At 36.3% G+C, this 17,698-nt stretch overlaps 1 protein-coding gene across 2 annotated transcripts in view; it reads left to right on the top strand.

Moving 5' to 3' along the window:
• Positions 1-2,335: 2,335 nt before the first annotated feature.
• The window catches only part of LOC149255880 (P-loop containing nucleoside triphosphate hydrolases superfamily protein), a 145,152-nt gene continuing 129,789 nt past the window's right edge, over positions 2,336-17,698 (top strand). The window contains exons 1-3 of one of the 2 annotated variants that reach the window (XM_089460587.1): positions 2,336-3,365; positions 14,067-14,375; positions 15,094-15,377. In XM_089460587.1, coding sequence (XP_089316713.1) covers positions 2,624-3,365; positions 14,067-14,375; positions 15,094-15,377 — 1,335 coding nt within the window. In that variant the 5' untranslated portion in view covers positions 2,336-2,623. The remainder of the gene's footprint in view (positions 3,366-14,066; positions 14,376-15,093; positions 15,378-17,698) is intronic. The other variant, XM_089460586.1, reaches the window with a different exon arrangement.

Here is a 17,698-nt window from a genome sequence, read left to right on the forward strand (position 1 = left end):
AGGAAATATAAATCATGTTCTAACATTGATATTGGATTTTGGAATCCAAGATGTATGCTGATCTCTTACATGCTTTGGTTCAAAATAACTATTGTTGCAAAAATATATGTATAGTTTTTGTTGAAACGTATTAGTCTTTCCTTTGACTTTCAATGACGTTAGAAAGGGTATAGAGGAAGAACCCTCATTAATATAGTTTCAAATGGCTTTAATTATGATTTTCTCATGGTTTGGATCATCTCTTCCATGTTAAGATTCCATTGAATATTTTTCCTTTTTGGCATTATCTTAAAGAGAGGGGTCACCATCATTGTTAGTAAAATGATATTCCACTTCAACCTAGAAAATTTGACTTTGAGATCCCCTTGGTGCCATTGTTCACAAGGAAATGCTTCCAATTCCATGTAGATAGGATGTCCACTCTTTTTGTACCACAACCATATAGGATTTTTTGTCCCAACCAACTTCAAACTTGGTTGTCATACCATGGATACTAAATTTCTAAAATTTATAAATGTTGAGGTTTTTGATATTATAGAGATTGCAAATTTATTGCCAATGCATTGCTAGATAATCTAAATCCATGCAACATTTAATACCCTCAAATCCTTAAAAAGTATGTTTTTAGTCGAAGGGGAATAAACACAAGAAATATATATAAGAAATAGACCAAACCACCCATAAAGTTCGCCAACAATGCAATACACCAAAATGTAGAAATTACAAATGAACAATGACAAGAAAACTTACATTAAAGGGTTTGTTGAATACAAATAAAATGGAAACAATGACAAAACCATGAAATACACATAATATATTTGCATTTTCATGGAGAGAATCCTATTGAGGTGTACAAACTTGATATCCAAACAAATATTGTAATTTTTAATCAACACTGAGTAATTTTTACAGTGCTAGTGCATAAGGGTACTATCCTCACCTTCAAGTCTTTTGAGTTTCCTACAACATAGATGTGGATTCCTTGTGATTTTCTTTTTTTTTATTAGAAGAGAAACGCTTTCCATTTTTCTAATGTATCCTTCTACCCTTCTCCTTTTACTAGTAGTTCTACTTATTAATGATTTTTTCATTAGCTAAGTAGTTAAAGTATAAAGATTCTAATAGGCATAACCGTTTCATAATAGTCCACTAATAGGCATAAACAACAAATGTTATTCTATTATACCCTTTCAAATAAGCATGCAAAAGGAGGAGGATTGGGTTAAAGAGGAAACATGAAACACATATATTTTGTTTTGAGGAGGGCTGGTATAAAGAGGAAACATGAAGCACATATATTTTGTTTTTTTTTGACTACGTTGAGTTTAGGCCATGGTCAACCTATTTATTGGATGTAAGAAGAGGTATTAGTTCACAATGGGATGCTTATCAACAAAATTGTGCAGAACTTGGTGAAGCTTGGAAGCATAGTTATAACATGCCTTTTGCAAGTTTTAAAGAGCTCGAAAACAGGTAAGCTTTCATGCCATAATGGTCTCAAAAGGATTAGACACAAAAAAAAAACCTAATTAAGAAGAAATATATATTTTAACATATTTTTCTTCCATAATCATTCAAATAAACTAGACATGTTAATATTTGAGTGTCTTCAAATTGTTTTTACAAATATAAATACCTTTTCATCTACTCTTTTCAAATAAAAAATATAATATTTAAACATGTGGGTCAAGGTTAATTTAAGAGAAGCCCAAATTATTTATATATTAATTAAGTGATTTTATTTAAGTTCTGTAACCTTTTATAAAAACACACATATTCTTAACCATTAAATCCATTTAAATTTGAGATATATAATCTCTACCATCCCCGTCCAATAATTTTATTTATGCATATGTTGAAATAACAAAACAACTATAATCTCAACTAAAATTATATCATTCAAATCTAATAAAAATATCAAATCACCGAATCATTACATTACACTTCAAATATTTAATTATTTGGAAATAACGCTAAACAATTCCAATCCGAGTCGGCGAAAATTAGGCACTAAACAATTCCATTCCGAGTCTTTGAAAATTAGGTGTTGGAATGAAAAAGCTTAGACAACCTCCAAATTTTCTAAATTTTTAGAAAAACTCCAAATATTTTTGTCGAATTTCCCTGTCCAACGAGACTAGAGATGGGACAAATGTCATAAAGTGACGAATCTAGACTTGCCCTGTAACCAATGGTTTTTACACACGTAGGCAGTTACAGATTTTTTTCAGAATGATACGTTGCTTTTTTTGATTGGCGAAGGATATATAACCCCAGAGTTGAGACCCTGAACGGATGAAGCACCGGTGGTTAGCTCAGCTCCACACGATGACTGGTGGTGCCGATTGTCGTCTCACAATGGAACAACAATAATTCCATTTAGAGATCACAAAACTGTTCGCAGGCCCACACGTGTGCGTTCTTTCATTCACCGAGAATAAACAATATTCTGAAATATACACACTCCCGCCTCTGTTCGTAGGATTTTCGTACCTCCACGTCAGAAGTAATGCATCGCGGGAATGAATCTCTGAGGCCCTGAGAAATCCGCCAATCTTTTAGACCTTGAGAAGTTCTTATAAAGAAACATGAAATCGACTGCCCAGAGTTTGAAATAAATGAAATGGAAGCCTTTTGCCTGGGATTCCCGTCAATCCAGGCCAAAACGAGCCGATTCCCCAGGCAATGGAATTCGTCGGTTCAGCCCCTCAAACGCCATGAATATTCTCAAAGGTCTCTGCTCTTATCCTCGGATTCGAAGCGCTGCTTCACAGCTTTTCGCAGAAAGCCGCTGCATTTTAATGCGAATAGATATTTCCTGACGAGATGCTCGGTTGCGGAGACTGCAGGTGACAGGATCTCCACCAAGAAACCTCAGAGGCGTAGAAAGAAGAAAACAAGTCCGTCATTTAACGGAGGCGGAGTCCTAGAAGGCCCTAAAAGGACGGGGGACGCGGTAGTGAATAAAGATTTTGTGAATAAGGAGGTTTCTTACCAGAACGGGGATCCGCTGGGGCGCAGAGAGCTCGGCAAGCATGTAGTGAGATGGATAGCTCAAGGCATGACTGCAATGGCCTCTGATTTCTGCGCCGCCGAGGAGCAAGGCGAAGTTGGAGAGCTTGAAAAGAAAATGAGATCCAGCATTGAATTTGTCGTGCAAGCGCAGCCGTATTTAGCGGTGAATCCCATGCCTAGAGGATTGGAGGCTGCTTGTTTGAAGGCAAGCACACATTATCCAACTCTCTTTGACAATTTCCAGCGCGAGCTCAGAAATAAACTTCAAGCTTTGCAGATTCAGAAAGCCGTTATTCAAGACTGGAGGAAGACCGAATCTTGGAGGCTGTTAAAGCAGCTCACTAAATCAGGTTTTTCGCCTTTGGCTTTTTCACTTTATTAAGGCTGAAGGTTTTTCGGCTGTTAAAGCTTTATTTGTTTGGTTTTTGATTTGAACTGCTCATCAATTATTCAAGCTTCCACCCGTTAAAGCTTTATGGTTTTCCCTATCTAGGCTTAAGGTTTTTTTACATATTTCTTGATATTTGACACACGAGGAGGATATTGTATTTTACTATTTGATATTTGACATAGAAGGAAGAAGATTTTATTTTCATGACTAGTAGAAGTTGTTCCAAGATGCTACAAGTTAGCTGTATCCAAAATGCCACAAGATAGTTATATCGGATTTTTTTTATTTTTATTTTTGTTTGGTTCTATACTCAAAGAATAAAATAAAAAAAGTTACTTTGTATATTCACATAAACATATTTACATTGATAAAGAAATACATAATGGTATTTTAACTATCGGATTTTTTTGTTTTGTTTTTATACTCAAAGAATAAAAAAAAAAAAGTTACTTTGTATATTCACATAAACATATTTACATTGATAAAGAAATACATAATGGTATTTTAACTATCGGATTTCTTTTGTTTTTATACTCAAAGAATAAAATAAAAAAAGTTACTTTGTATATACTATATTCATATAAACATATTTACATTGATAAAGAATTACATAATGGTATTTACATCCTCTTCCTGAAAGTAACAGGAAGAAAAATAAAGTTTGAGTAGGCACTTGGATCCAACAATTACATCTTGGATCAGCAAAAACTTTTTTGCCAACTACGGATGTACCTCCTCTTTGCACATATGACAAAAGGCAAACAAAGAGTTAATCTCCTTTGGAAAGACATATTTGCGTTGAAGTTTCCAGAGAACAAAAATTGTTGAAATTCTCAAGTAGTGCCAAATACCACTAAGAGAAGAGTGACACGGATCACTGAACAAAACTGCCTACCAATTCAAATTCCCTTGAAAAATAATTGCTCTCTTTGTCTGAAGATGATCCCAATTGAACTTGGTAAAAGGACAATTTCATAATAAATGCATCATCAATTCCAACCCAAGGCAGGAAGGGTAACACCATCAGAGATACCACTCTTAGCCAGCTAAGCTTCAGTGGGAAGGCCCTGGTAAATCAATAGCCAAGCAAAAACGCTGAGCTTGTAAGACACTCACATCGATCACATATTGTGTAGCCTCAAAATCCATTGGTCCTGAACATTAGATGACACTCACCTTGTGTTAAGAACCAGGTTCATAATGTTGATGCAAATTGGAGTACAACTTACAAGAGTAGTACTAAACCAAGGGGCACCCGTAACTCTACTCCAATTGTGCCAAATGGGTCTTGACATGCCAATGTTATTTTCGAATAGGTCCTCCTACTAGATGAGGCCAATGATATCCATAATGGTGGGCCAATCAACACAAGGAAGGGCATACTCATGAATTGAGGATCGCCAATCCTTCCAAGAGTGAGCAAGCATTGGCATCCCACAATTCCCTCCCAAGAAAATTATTTTCTTGCTCAGCCAATGAGCTTGAAAGCAAGGGAGATTAAAAAGATAGGTACCCTACAACCTCTAGCTCCAAATTGGTCTTTGGCCAAATCTCATTGCACACAACTACTTGACATCAATCCCTTGTGGATTTGTTTATTCCTATTATTATTCATATGCATGCACATGAGATATGGAGGGAGGGAGGGGCAGGTGCAATAGATCAACTAGTCTTAGTAGAGATGATAGCGTCACCACAGATGATAGTGGGTGTCAGTACATGACAACAACTTTCAAGTGAGGGTTGGAGACCAAGGCTGCCAAAGTGCGGAGCGGAGTGGGAGTGTTTGTTTCCAAAAAACCTCTGGAGTGAAACATCTTAGGATTGTTATATATATATATACATTCCAAAAAAATGTAAATGCTAAATTGGTTGCAAAAACATACAAATTTTTAAGCTATATAATAGAAACTAGACCATTAACTTATTGTTGAAATAGGTTATCCATCAACTGTCAACATGACCAAATAGTAATTTTTATAAAACAGGCCATCTACACATTGAAGTATGAAGACTGAAAGTCCAAAACATTAATCTATCATCTATGACATATGAAATAGTGAAAAAGGAGAAACATATCTATGATCCTACCTACTATTCTTTTTTTTACAACACCACGACCATTGTGTGGGCTTCCATGTGGTGGTAGAGAAGTAGATGGAAACAAAGCCGAAAATGAAGCCCCTACTACTATAGCTAGAGTCTTGGACATTGGGGTGACATCTTAACACGATATTCATCATCCATAAAATCATTCTCCAGTTCTAAATACAACACTCCATCGTCCAAATTATCTTCCTCTAAATTGTTGTCTCAAACTGTAAAGTCTTTATTTGTCTTTGCTTCCCCTCCTAATAGTAACGGGACAACAATTGCAAGTTGAAATGCACATAAACCAAGATCTCTGATTGGTTTAGATTCAACCTATTTCTTTTGACATTACGGATGAAGCTATAGGTGCTCTAACATCTCTTTGTAGAAGATGTGTTCCCCACTTGTGAAAGCACTTGTGTTGCCTATTATTGCTTGAATTAGTAGCCTGGACAAGGCCTAGTCAAGGTGCTAAGTGGTAAGCACACAAGATATGCCCATTGTCACCTTAGTGCAGTTTCCTCTCACTTTAGGCCAACCACTATAATGCCATGGGGCATATCCCAATCTACATAGACTTCACTAACAAACCTAAAAGACAAGTGCCTAGAAACACTATGTATGATGAAGGTTAGGAGTTAAATGAAACAAAATGCTAAATCTGATATATGAATGATAACTGCAAAAAATACAAACCAACATGCACAATTCACTCAAAATGCACAATAAATGGTTAGCTTTGATGCCCAAGAGTGAGGGAAGGATACATACATCAAGTGAGATGATTTGTCCTTAGTTCACACTTGATTTCTAACCTGTCTTGGACATGTTTGTTACTATCCTACCTTTCTAGATCTGCAAAATAACAAGAAAACACAGAAATGCCAAATTTGGAGTCTCTTTGAAGCTGATGGATCCTTGGGTGCTTGAGCTTGGTCAATGAAATAAGACTGAAATTACAACCCAACAATAATAAAAATGCAAGTGGTAAGCTACAACAATCCGAGCCAAACTTGCATCAAAAAGGGGTTCTACCCCCCTAGGGACCAAATTGGAAAATGCCCTAATTAAGGTAAAACCTTTTGCAACACTTAGGATGGCTTAAAACACTTCCAAATATTAATGATATTTAGTTAAAATACTTCATAATTGAAACTAGAGCTTTAAAGGGTTTGAGACAACTTTTGTCACAAAACACTAGGCAAAGAGCCTTACCATTCCTTTGTTGAAAATACATAGTGACTGAGAGGGCGGTGAATCGGTATCACTTAGTCTACAACTTTTTTCACTTTATTAATCTTAAAGAAATCCTTATCCCATAATCAATCATCAACACAATGCTTGAACATAAGAATTAAAGTGAGAATCTAGGCTTGAGGAAGAAATGCTTTTCAAATAGTATTCAATTTATTACAACTAGTTGTGAGGATACCATTCCTCTATAGGCACCAACTTATAAAAGTAGTAGGCTCTAACCTGTCAAGAAGATGAGGACACCAATCCTTACTAAGCACCAACTTACCACTATTTTACTTGTTCAAGAGATAGTATTTAGGCTTAGAACTTGTTCAAAAGAAGGTGTGCCCTTGTGGCATTTTGTACCCAACTCAGACTAGAAATTGGCATCAAGAGAGAAATCAAGAGAGAAACTCAGCCTCAAACTAGAATAGGTCCAATAAAACTTGGTGCAACAACTCCTAAACTCAACTTCCTTAACAACATAGCTCGACCTCCTCAACGGACCCTGAACTCAACCTCCTTAACAGTAGAACTTGGCCTCAAAAGGTCTCAAACAAAACATAAACCCTTCCCAAGAATTATATCCAAAACGCTTACAAATAAAGCTTCTCCAACTCGGCTTCACTTCACTTCTCGTTGGTTCATGAGGTATGAATCTCAGGCCCGCTCCTTTGCTCTCCTAAAAATAGATCCGAATGCTTGAGCGGTGGCTAGAAATGCTCCTTCTCACACCTATTTATAGTGCATCTGGGGTCTAGGATAGCGCTGACTTGTCCACTAGTTGGGTCAACTTGTGCAACTAGCATCATGTATAATGAATATTCAAACAAAATCATTTCTTCTCAACTGTGAGGAGTTAGGAGGCATGTCATATATCATTGGAAAGGTCTTGGAGTAAGCTTTCCAATCTTATATCCTATGCTCCAATTTGAGCTAGATAATTGGAGTAAACACGCTTTCAAAGATAGGTTATCCAAATGGGGGCCTGCTTGTACTTTGGTTGGGTCATCTTGACAAAATATTTCATGTCTTTTCATTCCTATGGAATTAGAGGGAGTGCCATATATTGTTGGAAAGGTCTTGGAATATGCTATTTGACTATGTATTTTTCTCTTTCATTTGGACAACCTTTGACATTAATAACAACCATTTTAACAATCACCCCCTTTGTTATCGATTACAATACTTCTTCTAATAGCTACTCCCCTTGTCTGTATTCTATCCACACTTCTCGTCAATTGCTCCCCTTGTTTGCATTCTCTTCCCCTTTGGCATCAATAGCAAAGGGCTCTCCCCCTAAGTTTGTGTTTTCTTTATTGAGATAAAGGAGCGATCACTCCGAACTTCTGCTTGAGATATTTAAAGGTTTCTCTGGGCAAAGGTTTGGTAAAGATGTCAACAATCTGGTTCTTTGGTGCCAATATATTCCATCTTGATATTCTGCTTGGTGACTTGTTCTTTGAGGAAATGATACTTGATTGAATGTGCTTTGTTTTTGAGTGCATGGCATGATTTCTTGAGATATTCGCTGCACTAGTGTTGTTGCAAAAAATGATAATTGGCTGATCATATTCCATTTTGATGTCTTGCAAAGTTTGATTTGTCCAAAGAACTTGGGTACAACAGTCTGCTGCTGCTATGTATTCATCTTCAACTGTAAAAAGAGAAATTGGTGATTGCTTTCTACTTGGCCAAGATACAATCTCCTAGGAAAAATGCACTCCTACTGGTGTTTTTTCTGTCATCAATGCTATTCGCCGAATCAACATCTGTGTACACTATTACTGTGAAATATGTACTCTTAGGATACCAAAGCCCAAAATCGAGTGTGCCCTTTAAGTATCGAAATATCCTCTTTATTGCTTGCATATGTGATTCCTTTGGTGCTGATTGAAATCTTGCAACCATTCCTACTACATACATAATATTTGGCCTTGAAGCTGTCAGGTATAGTAGACTCCCAATCGTAGACTTGTAAAGAGTTGATTGACTTTAGGAGATTCATCATCCTTAACTTGCATCTGGTAATCATGCGGGTACTAACTGGTGCACATTCTTCCATTCCAAAATGCTTTGAATATCTCCTTGAGGCATTTGGTTTGGGCAATGAATATTCCTTTGTTGGTTTGAGAAACCTGTAGTCCAAGGAAGAAGGATAATTCTCCAATCATTAACATTTCAAATTCCTTGGACATTTCCTTAGTAGATCCATGGCTCATGTCATCATTATTGCTTCCAAAAATGAGATTATCCACATATACAATTGTAATTAGTACGCTGTCCTTTTCCATCTTGATGTAGAAATGGTTGTCAACAACCCCTCTTTTGAAGCCTTATTGTTGAAGATAGTTGTCTAGCTTGGCATACGAAGGTTTGGAGCTTGTTTTAATCCATAAAGAGTTTGTTTGTTTTTTTTTATTTTCTCAGTTTGCACACAATCTTTATATTTGGACAAGTCAAAACCTTATGGTTGTTCGATATATACTTCTTCTTTTAAATCTCCATTTAGATAGGTTGTTTTGACATCCATATGATACAATTTGAAGCCTTTCGAACACGTAAATTCCAAAAGCATTCTTATTGCTTCTAATTCGACAACTGGAGCAAAAGTTTTTTCGAAGTCAATTCCTTCAATTTGTGCATAGCCCTTACAAATAAGTCTTGCCTTATTTCTGATAATTTGTACTTCTTCGTTCGTCTTGATTTTGAATACCCACTTAGTCCCAATCACATTTTTATCTTTTGGTCGTCGCACAAGTTCCCAAAGTTCCATTTTTCTCAATTTGATTCAATTCTTCTTCCATAACATTCACCTAATGCTGTTCCTTCTTGGCTTGTGCAAAGTTCGTTGGCTCTATTTTGGATAGCAAGGAAAAATTGACTCTTCCTAGTGATTTGGTCATTCTTCTTTGAGTTTGTATACCTGCATCAACATCTCCAATAATTTGGTTCTCTGGGTGATGTTTTTGCACAAATTTAAACCATTTTTTGAATGGAGACCATTGTTCTTTTTCTTATTCTTCCTTTGTTGTAGGCTCTTCTTGGTCCACGTAGATGGTATCTTCTGAATTCTCATTTGTTTGTTTTGCTTCTTTCTCTTGCCAAGCTTCGTCTATTCTTATATCAATACATTCCATAACTTTGCGTAGTCTTTTATTGTAGCATTTGTAAGCTTTGCTTCTTGTTGAGTATCCAAGGAAAATTCCCTTGTCTACTCTAGAATCAAATTTGCCCAAATTATCATCATTTATCTTCATGTAACACTTGCTTCCAAAAATTTTGAAATACTTAATTGAAGCTGGCCTGCCTTTCCATAGCTCATATGGTGTCTTGTCGCTATTAACTTGAAGTTGTGCTCTGTTCATGATGTAGACTGTTGCAACAACTGCTTCTCTCCAAAACTTACTTGGTAATTTAGCCTCTAACAACATTGTTCTTGTTGTTTCTTGCATTGACTTATTCTTTCTTTTTATGACCCCATTCCACTATGGAGTTCTTGTAACTAAAAGTTGTCTCTTGATTCCATATTTATTACATAATTGATTAAAATCATTTGAGGTCAATTCATATTATCTATTTGATCTTAAAAATTTGATTCTTAGATCACTTTCATTTTCATCTAAGGCCTTGAATGATTTGAAAGTAAATGCAACCCAAGCCATTCTATTATAATCATCAATAAACAACATAAAGTACCTTTCACCTTGCAGGGTTGGTGTTCTTGTTGGTCCGCATAGATCTGTGTGAACAAGCTCTAGTGGTCTTGATGTCGAACACTCCTTTGACTTGAAGCTCACTCTTGTCTGTTTTCCATGTTGGCAAGATTCGCAGATGGCGCTTGTTGGTTTCGAGATTTTGGGCATATCTCTCACTGCTTGTGTTTTGTTGATTTTTACCAAATTGTCAAAGCTCAAGTGTCCTAGCCTTTTATGCCATAACCAACTCTCATTTGTCTATCCAATGTAGCATTTTTCTCCTTGAATTTCATCAAGAATATATACATTGCCTGGAGTCCTTATCGCTCTTCCCACTAATCTTCCTGTATTAGTCTTCCTTATTTCATAAACTTTACACAAAAAGTGAGATCATAACATTGATCGCACATTTGGTTGACACTAGCCTTTGTCAAGGCTTACAATACCCCTCTTCAATGATATTTGCAGATCCATTGTCTCCAAAACTCACATTTTCTCCTTTTTCTTCTTTTAGAGTAATAAATTTCTTTTGATCTCCAGTCATGTGTCTAGAGCACCCGCTATCAACATACCATTGACTTTGATTCTTTCGAGCATACATAACTAGTCTGCTATTTTTTGTTGATTTTTTCTTCCAAAACCCTTCTCTTGATTTTGTAGGACAGTCTCATGCTATATGTCCAAAATTGTTGCATCTATAACACTCTATACTATACTTGGATAATGGAGCAAATGAATTATGATTTTTATTATTGAAGCCATCAATATCTTTGATTCTGTTGTCTACAAGCTTATTCCTAGAGGTTTGATGAGAACCTCTTTCATAAATATTATAAGCTTTACACTCTCTTACTTGATGTCCAAAATTTTTGCATAAAAAATAGTAACCAAGAAAATTAGTGTGATACCTGCCTGTGTATGATTTCCTTAATGGAACAATTCTTCTGAGTTGATCTGCTTTGGAGAAGATTGTTGTTTCTTTCCCATTATCATATTGTTGCTTGTATTGTGAATGGACTTCTTGGTAGACTCCTCCTGACTTTTGTCCTTGCTCTTGCTGAGATTGGAGCTTTTAGGCTTTTCTTCAACTTCCTTTCCTAGTGACTTGGGATTTGCATCTTCTTTGTATGAAGTCTCACCCATATAACCAAGATCGGTCTTATCATATGGTGGTCTTTGACAACTGAGAATATCATTTAGGGTTTGAGAGCTTTTCGTGTTTTTGTTGAGCTTATCTAAGTCTTTCTTTAATGAGGCAATTTCTGCTTTAAGCTTCTCACAACTTGCTTCCTTTTCTTTTAGCTAATTTTTCAACACTTCTTCCACTCTTTTTGCTTCCTCTTTTTTAGTCTTGATGAAGATGATTTCCTTGGATAGTCTTTTGTTCTTCTTCTTGAGGTTATCAATCTCTTCTAATACATTGATGAGTTCCGATTCAAGATCCATTATGTCTTCAACACCTTCTTCTTTTGCTTTTTCTTTTGCTCTTCAGATTTGTCTATGTTGGATTCTTCATTTGTGGCTTGTTAAATTTCTAGTACTAGCCATATTTATATTCTCATGACAATTTATTTTATCCCCAACAATTTATTTATTTACTCAAATAAACACTGAATTACTGTAAAATAAAATCATTGATATTTTAAACTTCTAGAAATAAATATATGCAGCAGAAATTAACTCAGAAAGATCAATCACACATTGCAGATTAAATAATTCACCCACAACAATTCTCCGTCGTCTATTAATCTAGAAAATTTGGGTTTTCGACCCACAATGATACAAGGAAAAATACAATATCTAGAGTTGGTAACTCAACTCCCACATAATGAATTCAACCTCAAGGAAATCAGCCTCCGGAAGAAATTGGCCTGGAGAAATTGGCCCGAATAATTAGCGAGCAAAATCAACCCGCGCCCTCCTTGCATGCCACTACTATGCACTCGGGAAAACTCGCCCCTCCAACAATTCAGATTCCTCTAGATCAAATCGATCGCCCTCCAACAACTTGGCCCTGTCCACTCAGCTTGCTAAATTCGCCTCAATCTACTCCTACTTCTCCTTCTCTGTGCTCTTGGTCCCTTGAGCCGCTCACACTTAGAGAAAATCACTCTCTCTTCGTGATGTCTCACTCACTTGAGTTTTGTGTGTCTTCAACTCTTCGCTAAGCTTCCTTTATAATCTTCATTAAGCCCAAATCCCTAACCCTAATCTCCCTTCTAGAAGATCTTGGAGATCAATGGTTGAGATTATTTGTAAGTCACTTAAAAATGAAGTTATTTGTCCTTAGAAAATGACTTAATAGTCCACAATAATTAATTGACTTTAATTATTGTACTTTTCCTAAGTTCGACTTAGGAACGAAGACATAAATCACTTACTCCACCAAGAAAGCACTTAGAAGAAGCAATACATCATCTCCCTCATGCTAAGATGCAAGCCTATGCAAAAAGCCTTCCAAAGCTAGCACTAGCTTCAACACTTCCTCCTAGCAAGGAAGGGATTCTCCACCTCCCCTAGCTTATCTCAGTGCTTCACAAACTTCCCTTTCACTAGAGCTTAGTGAGAACATCTGCCACCTGCTCCTCTGTAGAAATGTATTGCAATCCCACAACACCTCTCTGGACCCTTTCTGTGATGAAGTGATATCTGATCTCGATGTGCTTGGATTGATCATGAAACATGAGATTCTCAAAAAGCTTAATAAAAATTTGATTATCAAGTCAATCACTCTTGGCTCCATCTGCATAACAAATAATCCTCCAAGCATCTTGCGAAGCCACACTACCTCACGACTTGCCATACTTGTTGCCATGTACTCTGCCTTTGCTGAACTAAGTGCAACTGACTACTGCTTCCTGCTATACCACGAGATCATGGCTGGTCCCAAGCTAAAACATCAAGATGTGGATTTTTTGTCCACTACATTTCTTGCCCAATTAGAATTTGTGTAACCTTGCAGCTCCACTCCACCAGTTCTGACAAATCTCAGTCCAAAGTCTACCGTACCTTACAGGGACCTCAGCACATGCTTCGCTGCCACCCAATGAACTTGTCTCGGCTCCACCATGAATTGGAGTGTGTTCACAACAAAACATATATCCGACCTAGTGTTGACCAGATACATCAAGGAACCTATTAGCTACTTGTATAGTGTGGGATCCCTGGGCTTACCGTCTGTTTTTCTCTTAGTCCCTATAATCACTTTTGGTCATATATATACAAAAATATATATTCTCTATTTCCTTGACAAAACAAGTTCATTTGAAGCTTGAAGATGATATTCTTTTATTTGAAAATCATGAAGGCTCTTGAGTCTTTACTCTCAATGATTATAATTGGCTTCTTTATAAGGTCCTGCAAAGGAATGTTTTTTATGAGATAGTCTCACGTTCTTTATGGTTATGGCACACAGCTTTAAATTTCTGCTTTTGGGTGTACTTGAGTGCAATAAATTACAACAACGTATAGATTTGTTTTCATAGCATGCGGTGCACTTCTATAGAGATTATCTAATTTCTTTCATTGTGTGTGGGTCTTCTTCTGAATTTTACTTAATTACGTTCATGTTTCCATTGATGACACATTGTGATAGTTTTGCCAAATTTTAACTATTCAAGGTTGTAGCATTGCAGTTCAACATCGATCTCTTGCACGAAAAGATTTCCAGCCAAAACAGTTTCAGGATGACTTGGGGCTGCCCCCAAAAGCGACAACAGAAATTCAGAAACGAATTGATGATTTCGTCACACACATGTCAGAACTTCTTGGCATTGAACGAGACGCTGAATTAGAAGCCACTCAAGAGGAGTTGGATGCTGCTCCTATGCCAGATACAAGTTCTATTTCTCCAAGATCAATAGACTATTTGGTTAATCATGGACAACCTCAGCAAGAGCAATGTGATACTATTTGCAATCTGCATGCAGTTAGCTCTTCAACAGGTTGAAAAGTTTTCTCTTTCATGGTTTGTGATTACCATCATCTTTAATATCTCAGATGGAGCTAAGATTAACTTGAAAATGATATTAAAACGTTTAAAATAAATGATTTGCAAAATAGTAGATACTAAATTTGGTAAGGCATATGCACTTCCTTTGATATGATATATCTTGTTATGGAATATAATAGCAAATCAAGTTGTTGGTTTTTAATACTTCCTTAATGATCTGACCATATGTCGAAAGGTCACTGTCTTATATGTTTTTACCGAGAGCTTTGGTTGAGCTAGTCTTTCATCATCTTTGTTCTGTTTTCAGTTTAAAACTCTCCCTTGGTCGCAAAGGAAGAACACAGAGAGTTAAAGAACTACCATACTATTAATTGCATCTTCAGCACATCTAAGAATTTATAAAAAATTCAATAATGTTTTATCAAATCATAATTATCACATCCATTCATTTCATTCAAAGAAGAAGAAATCTACCCATTACAAAATTCTTGTCTATTTCCTGAGAATTTATGCTCACATTTACTGTGGTTGTTTAGTCACAGCAACAAAATGACACATCATTAATATTCTACGTCATTAAAAACTTCAAATCCACTTTATGGTATATTATTATTTTTGTCTAGCATTGAATTTCATGGCTGCTACTTTTAAACTACTATATATGCATACCAAGATCTGAAAGTGACTCTCAAAATTTGTTTATATTACAGGATTGGGTGGGATGCATTTGGTCTCTTTTAGTGTGGAAGGAGGCCACCGATTACCACCAACTACTATCTCTCCCGGTGATATGGTTTGTGTTCGGATATCTGATAGCCGGGGTGCAGGTGCCACATCATGCACGCAAGGTTTTGTGCACTCTCTTTGCGAAGATGAGGGTAGAATTACTATAGCATTGGAGTCTCGTTATGGGGATCCTACATTTTCTAAGCTCTCTGGCCAGTCTTTGAGAATTGATCGAATTCATGGCTTGGCAGATGCAATTACTTATGAGGTCTTTCTAAATGCTTTTTACTATTACGTTGGTTTGTGTGCAGTTTTCATATCTGAAGTATGGTAGAGGAAAGATTGCAACATAATGTTTATTTGAAAATACTGTTAATATGGAATTAAAAGCAGCTGACATAAGGGCTAATATAGTAATATGCATCCAGACATGAACAATTATTTTCTATTTCTATTTCATTTTTCGATATTTATTCAACATTTTTGTTTTTTACAAGCATTGCATATTAGAACAATCCTAAATATTCTCATTCTCTTTTGGCTATGGTTTAAATTTTGGCATTCTTAATTGGAAGGCATTCAATGCACATTTAGCAATAGTGCCTGTTGACCACTACGTGTCAACTCCCCATAGCAGTGCACCCCCTTTTTTTCGCAAAAGGGATAGCGCTTAATAGACATGTCCATGCCATTTGACAGTCATCGCCGACCTGATCATGTTATGTTGTAAACTCAGTCTGCATGTGTAACTTGTAAATAATCTTAGCAGATTTGAGTCATCTATGTAAATTGCTTAGGTAAACCTAATTTTCTAGTGATGATCTACGTTCCGGAAGGTTTTTTGTCTCACCGATCCATGATCGGCAGAGTTTTCCTTCAGCCTAACCCCAAAGCCGGAATGAATTTTGTCATTAGAATCCTAGGGGAGTCCTAGTGTGCTAGGTCGAATCTATGTAAAAGTGATTTGGGAATAGCCCTAACTATTTGGTTAGGCTATTTTATTACAAATTGCTTGATCTGCTAGATTATATTTGTGTCGCAAGATTGGGTGGTCTATGAGGGTCTGTGTCAAATGGGTTTTCCCCCTTGAGATGTAAAATTGTAAAAGTCATGATAAAAAGTGTCTTGAGGGTTAGAAAATGTTTTATCTCCTCATAAGTCCTAGGTCCTAGGTGATTTTTCCAAAGGTTAAGTTCAAGGATCCAAAAATAAAAAATGAAAAAGCAATAAAATAATAAAAAAATAAAAAAAATAAAAAATAATAAAATTAAAAAATAAATAAAAAATTAAAAAATAAAATAAAATAATAAAATAATAATAAGTCAAAGTTTTGAGAAAATAAATGCAAAGTTTTAATTTTTTATTAAAAAGCATTTAAAATTTTGACATATGAGATTAAAAGGGATTTTGATCCTCATCGACGGTCGAGATTAGTTTGACATGGATCACTCGAACTAGCCGTTGGGAATTTTTCCTTTAAATAGGGTGTTAGGGGTCATTTGAGATCATTCGATTTGTGAGTCTTGTGCTGAAGAAAGCTCTCTTGTAACCTTTTTCTTGTGCAATAAAGAAAGACTTTGGGGTTGAAATCTTGCTGGTGTTACTCTCCTGAAATGTTGTAAGCTGTTTCATTTTTCTGCATAAATTTAATTTCAGCCATTGGTAATAGCTTGTTGAAGAGTGATGTTGAACACAGGTATCTTGTTCACTCACTAGGGTTTAAATGGTAATAAAATTTCTGAAAATAATGGCAGGTATCTCCATTGGATTTGGGTTTTACTACTGTTTTTCCCTCTTTATTGATAGTTGAAGTGAGCTGTGCAGGAAATCTAGATTGTGAAGATCAGCGGGCGTTTGGGGAAGTTCTCGGCTGAACCAACCAACTCCCGCAAAGCATTTTCCTGAAGAGCCCAACCAGTTTCGATTCTTGGTCTATCATTTAAGTTTATCTTTTGAATGCATGAGAGAATTTCTGAAGTATCTCATAGTAAATCTAACATTCTGAAAATATTTCTGTGGATTATTGACAAATCTGGCTGCTTAGAGTCGTTAGTCTGTGAAAACTGTAATTATTTAGTTAAATTTTGGGTTTTATCTTTGCATATTTTGCCTCTGGATTTTCTGTTTTTGTAGGTTGCAGGAAGAGATTCTTGTTGGAAGCCAGATCTAGGCCCTGGGGGGTAAGATCTGGCCTCACAACCAGTTTTTTGCAGGGTCACCGTTTTGCTATCCGAGGGTTTCAAATTTAGTCACCTTCAGATCCAGAAATTTTGGTGCCATTTTCTGAGTTTTTGGGTTTCCATTTTGGTGGTTGAGAAGTTAATTTTTTTTTTGAGGCAAATTGTGTTCATATCCACGCACCTGGGCGTGATTGTTTCATTGCTGCTAGCAAAACCCTCTGGCAGCTTCAGCATTCTTCCATCATCCCACGTCCCCTCTGTCTCTCCACGTAGTTTTCTCTGTCAGATCATCAATCCATCCTCTCTGCCATTGCAGCCTCATCAATTGCTGCCATTCACTACTCCTTCACCCTTCTCTGCCCACGCATTTGTCCAAAAACCCTCTTCATCACTTCCCTTTCCTTCCGTT

This window comes from Pinus tabuliformis, chromosome 7 (genome assembly GCF_031772625.1).
Source record: "Pinus tabuliformis cultivar Carrire ecotype Pingquan chromosome 7, CPIR1, whole genome shotgun sequence".
NCBI classification, from domain to species: Eukaryota; Viridiplantae; Streptophyta; class Pinopsida; order Pinales; family Pinaceae; genus Pinus; species Pinus tabuliformis.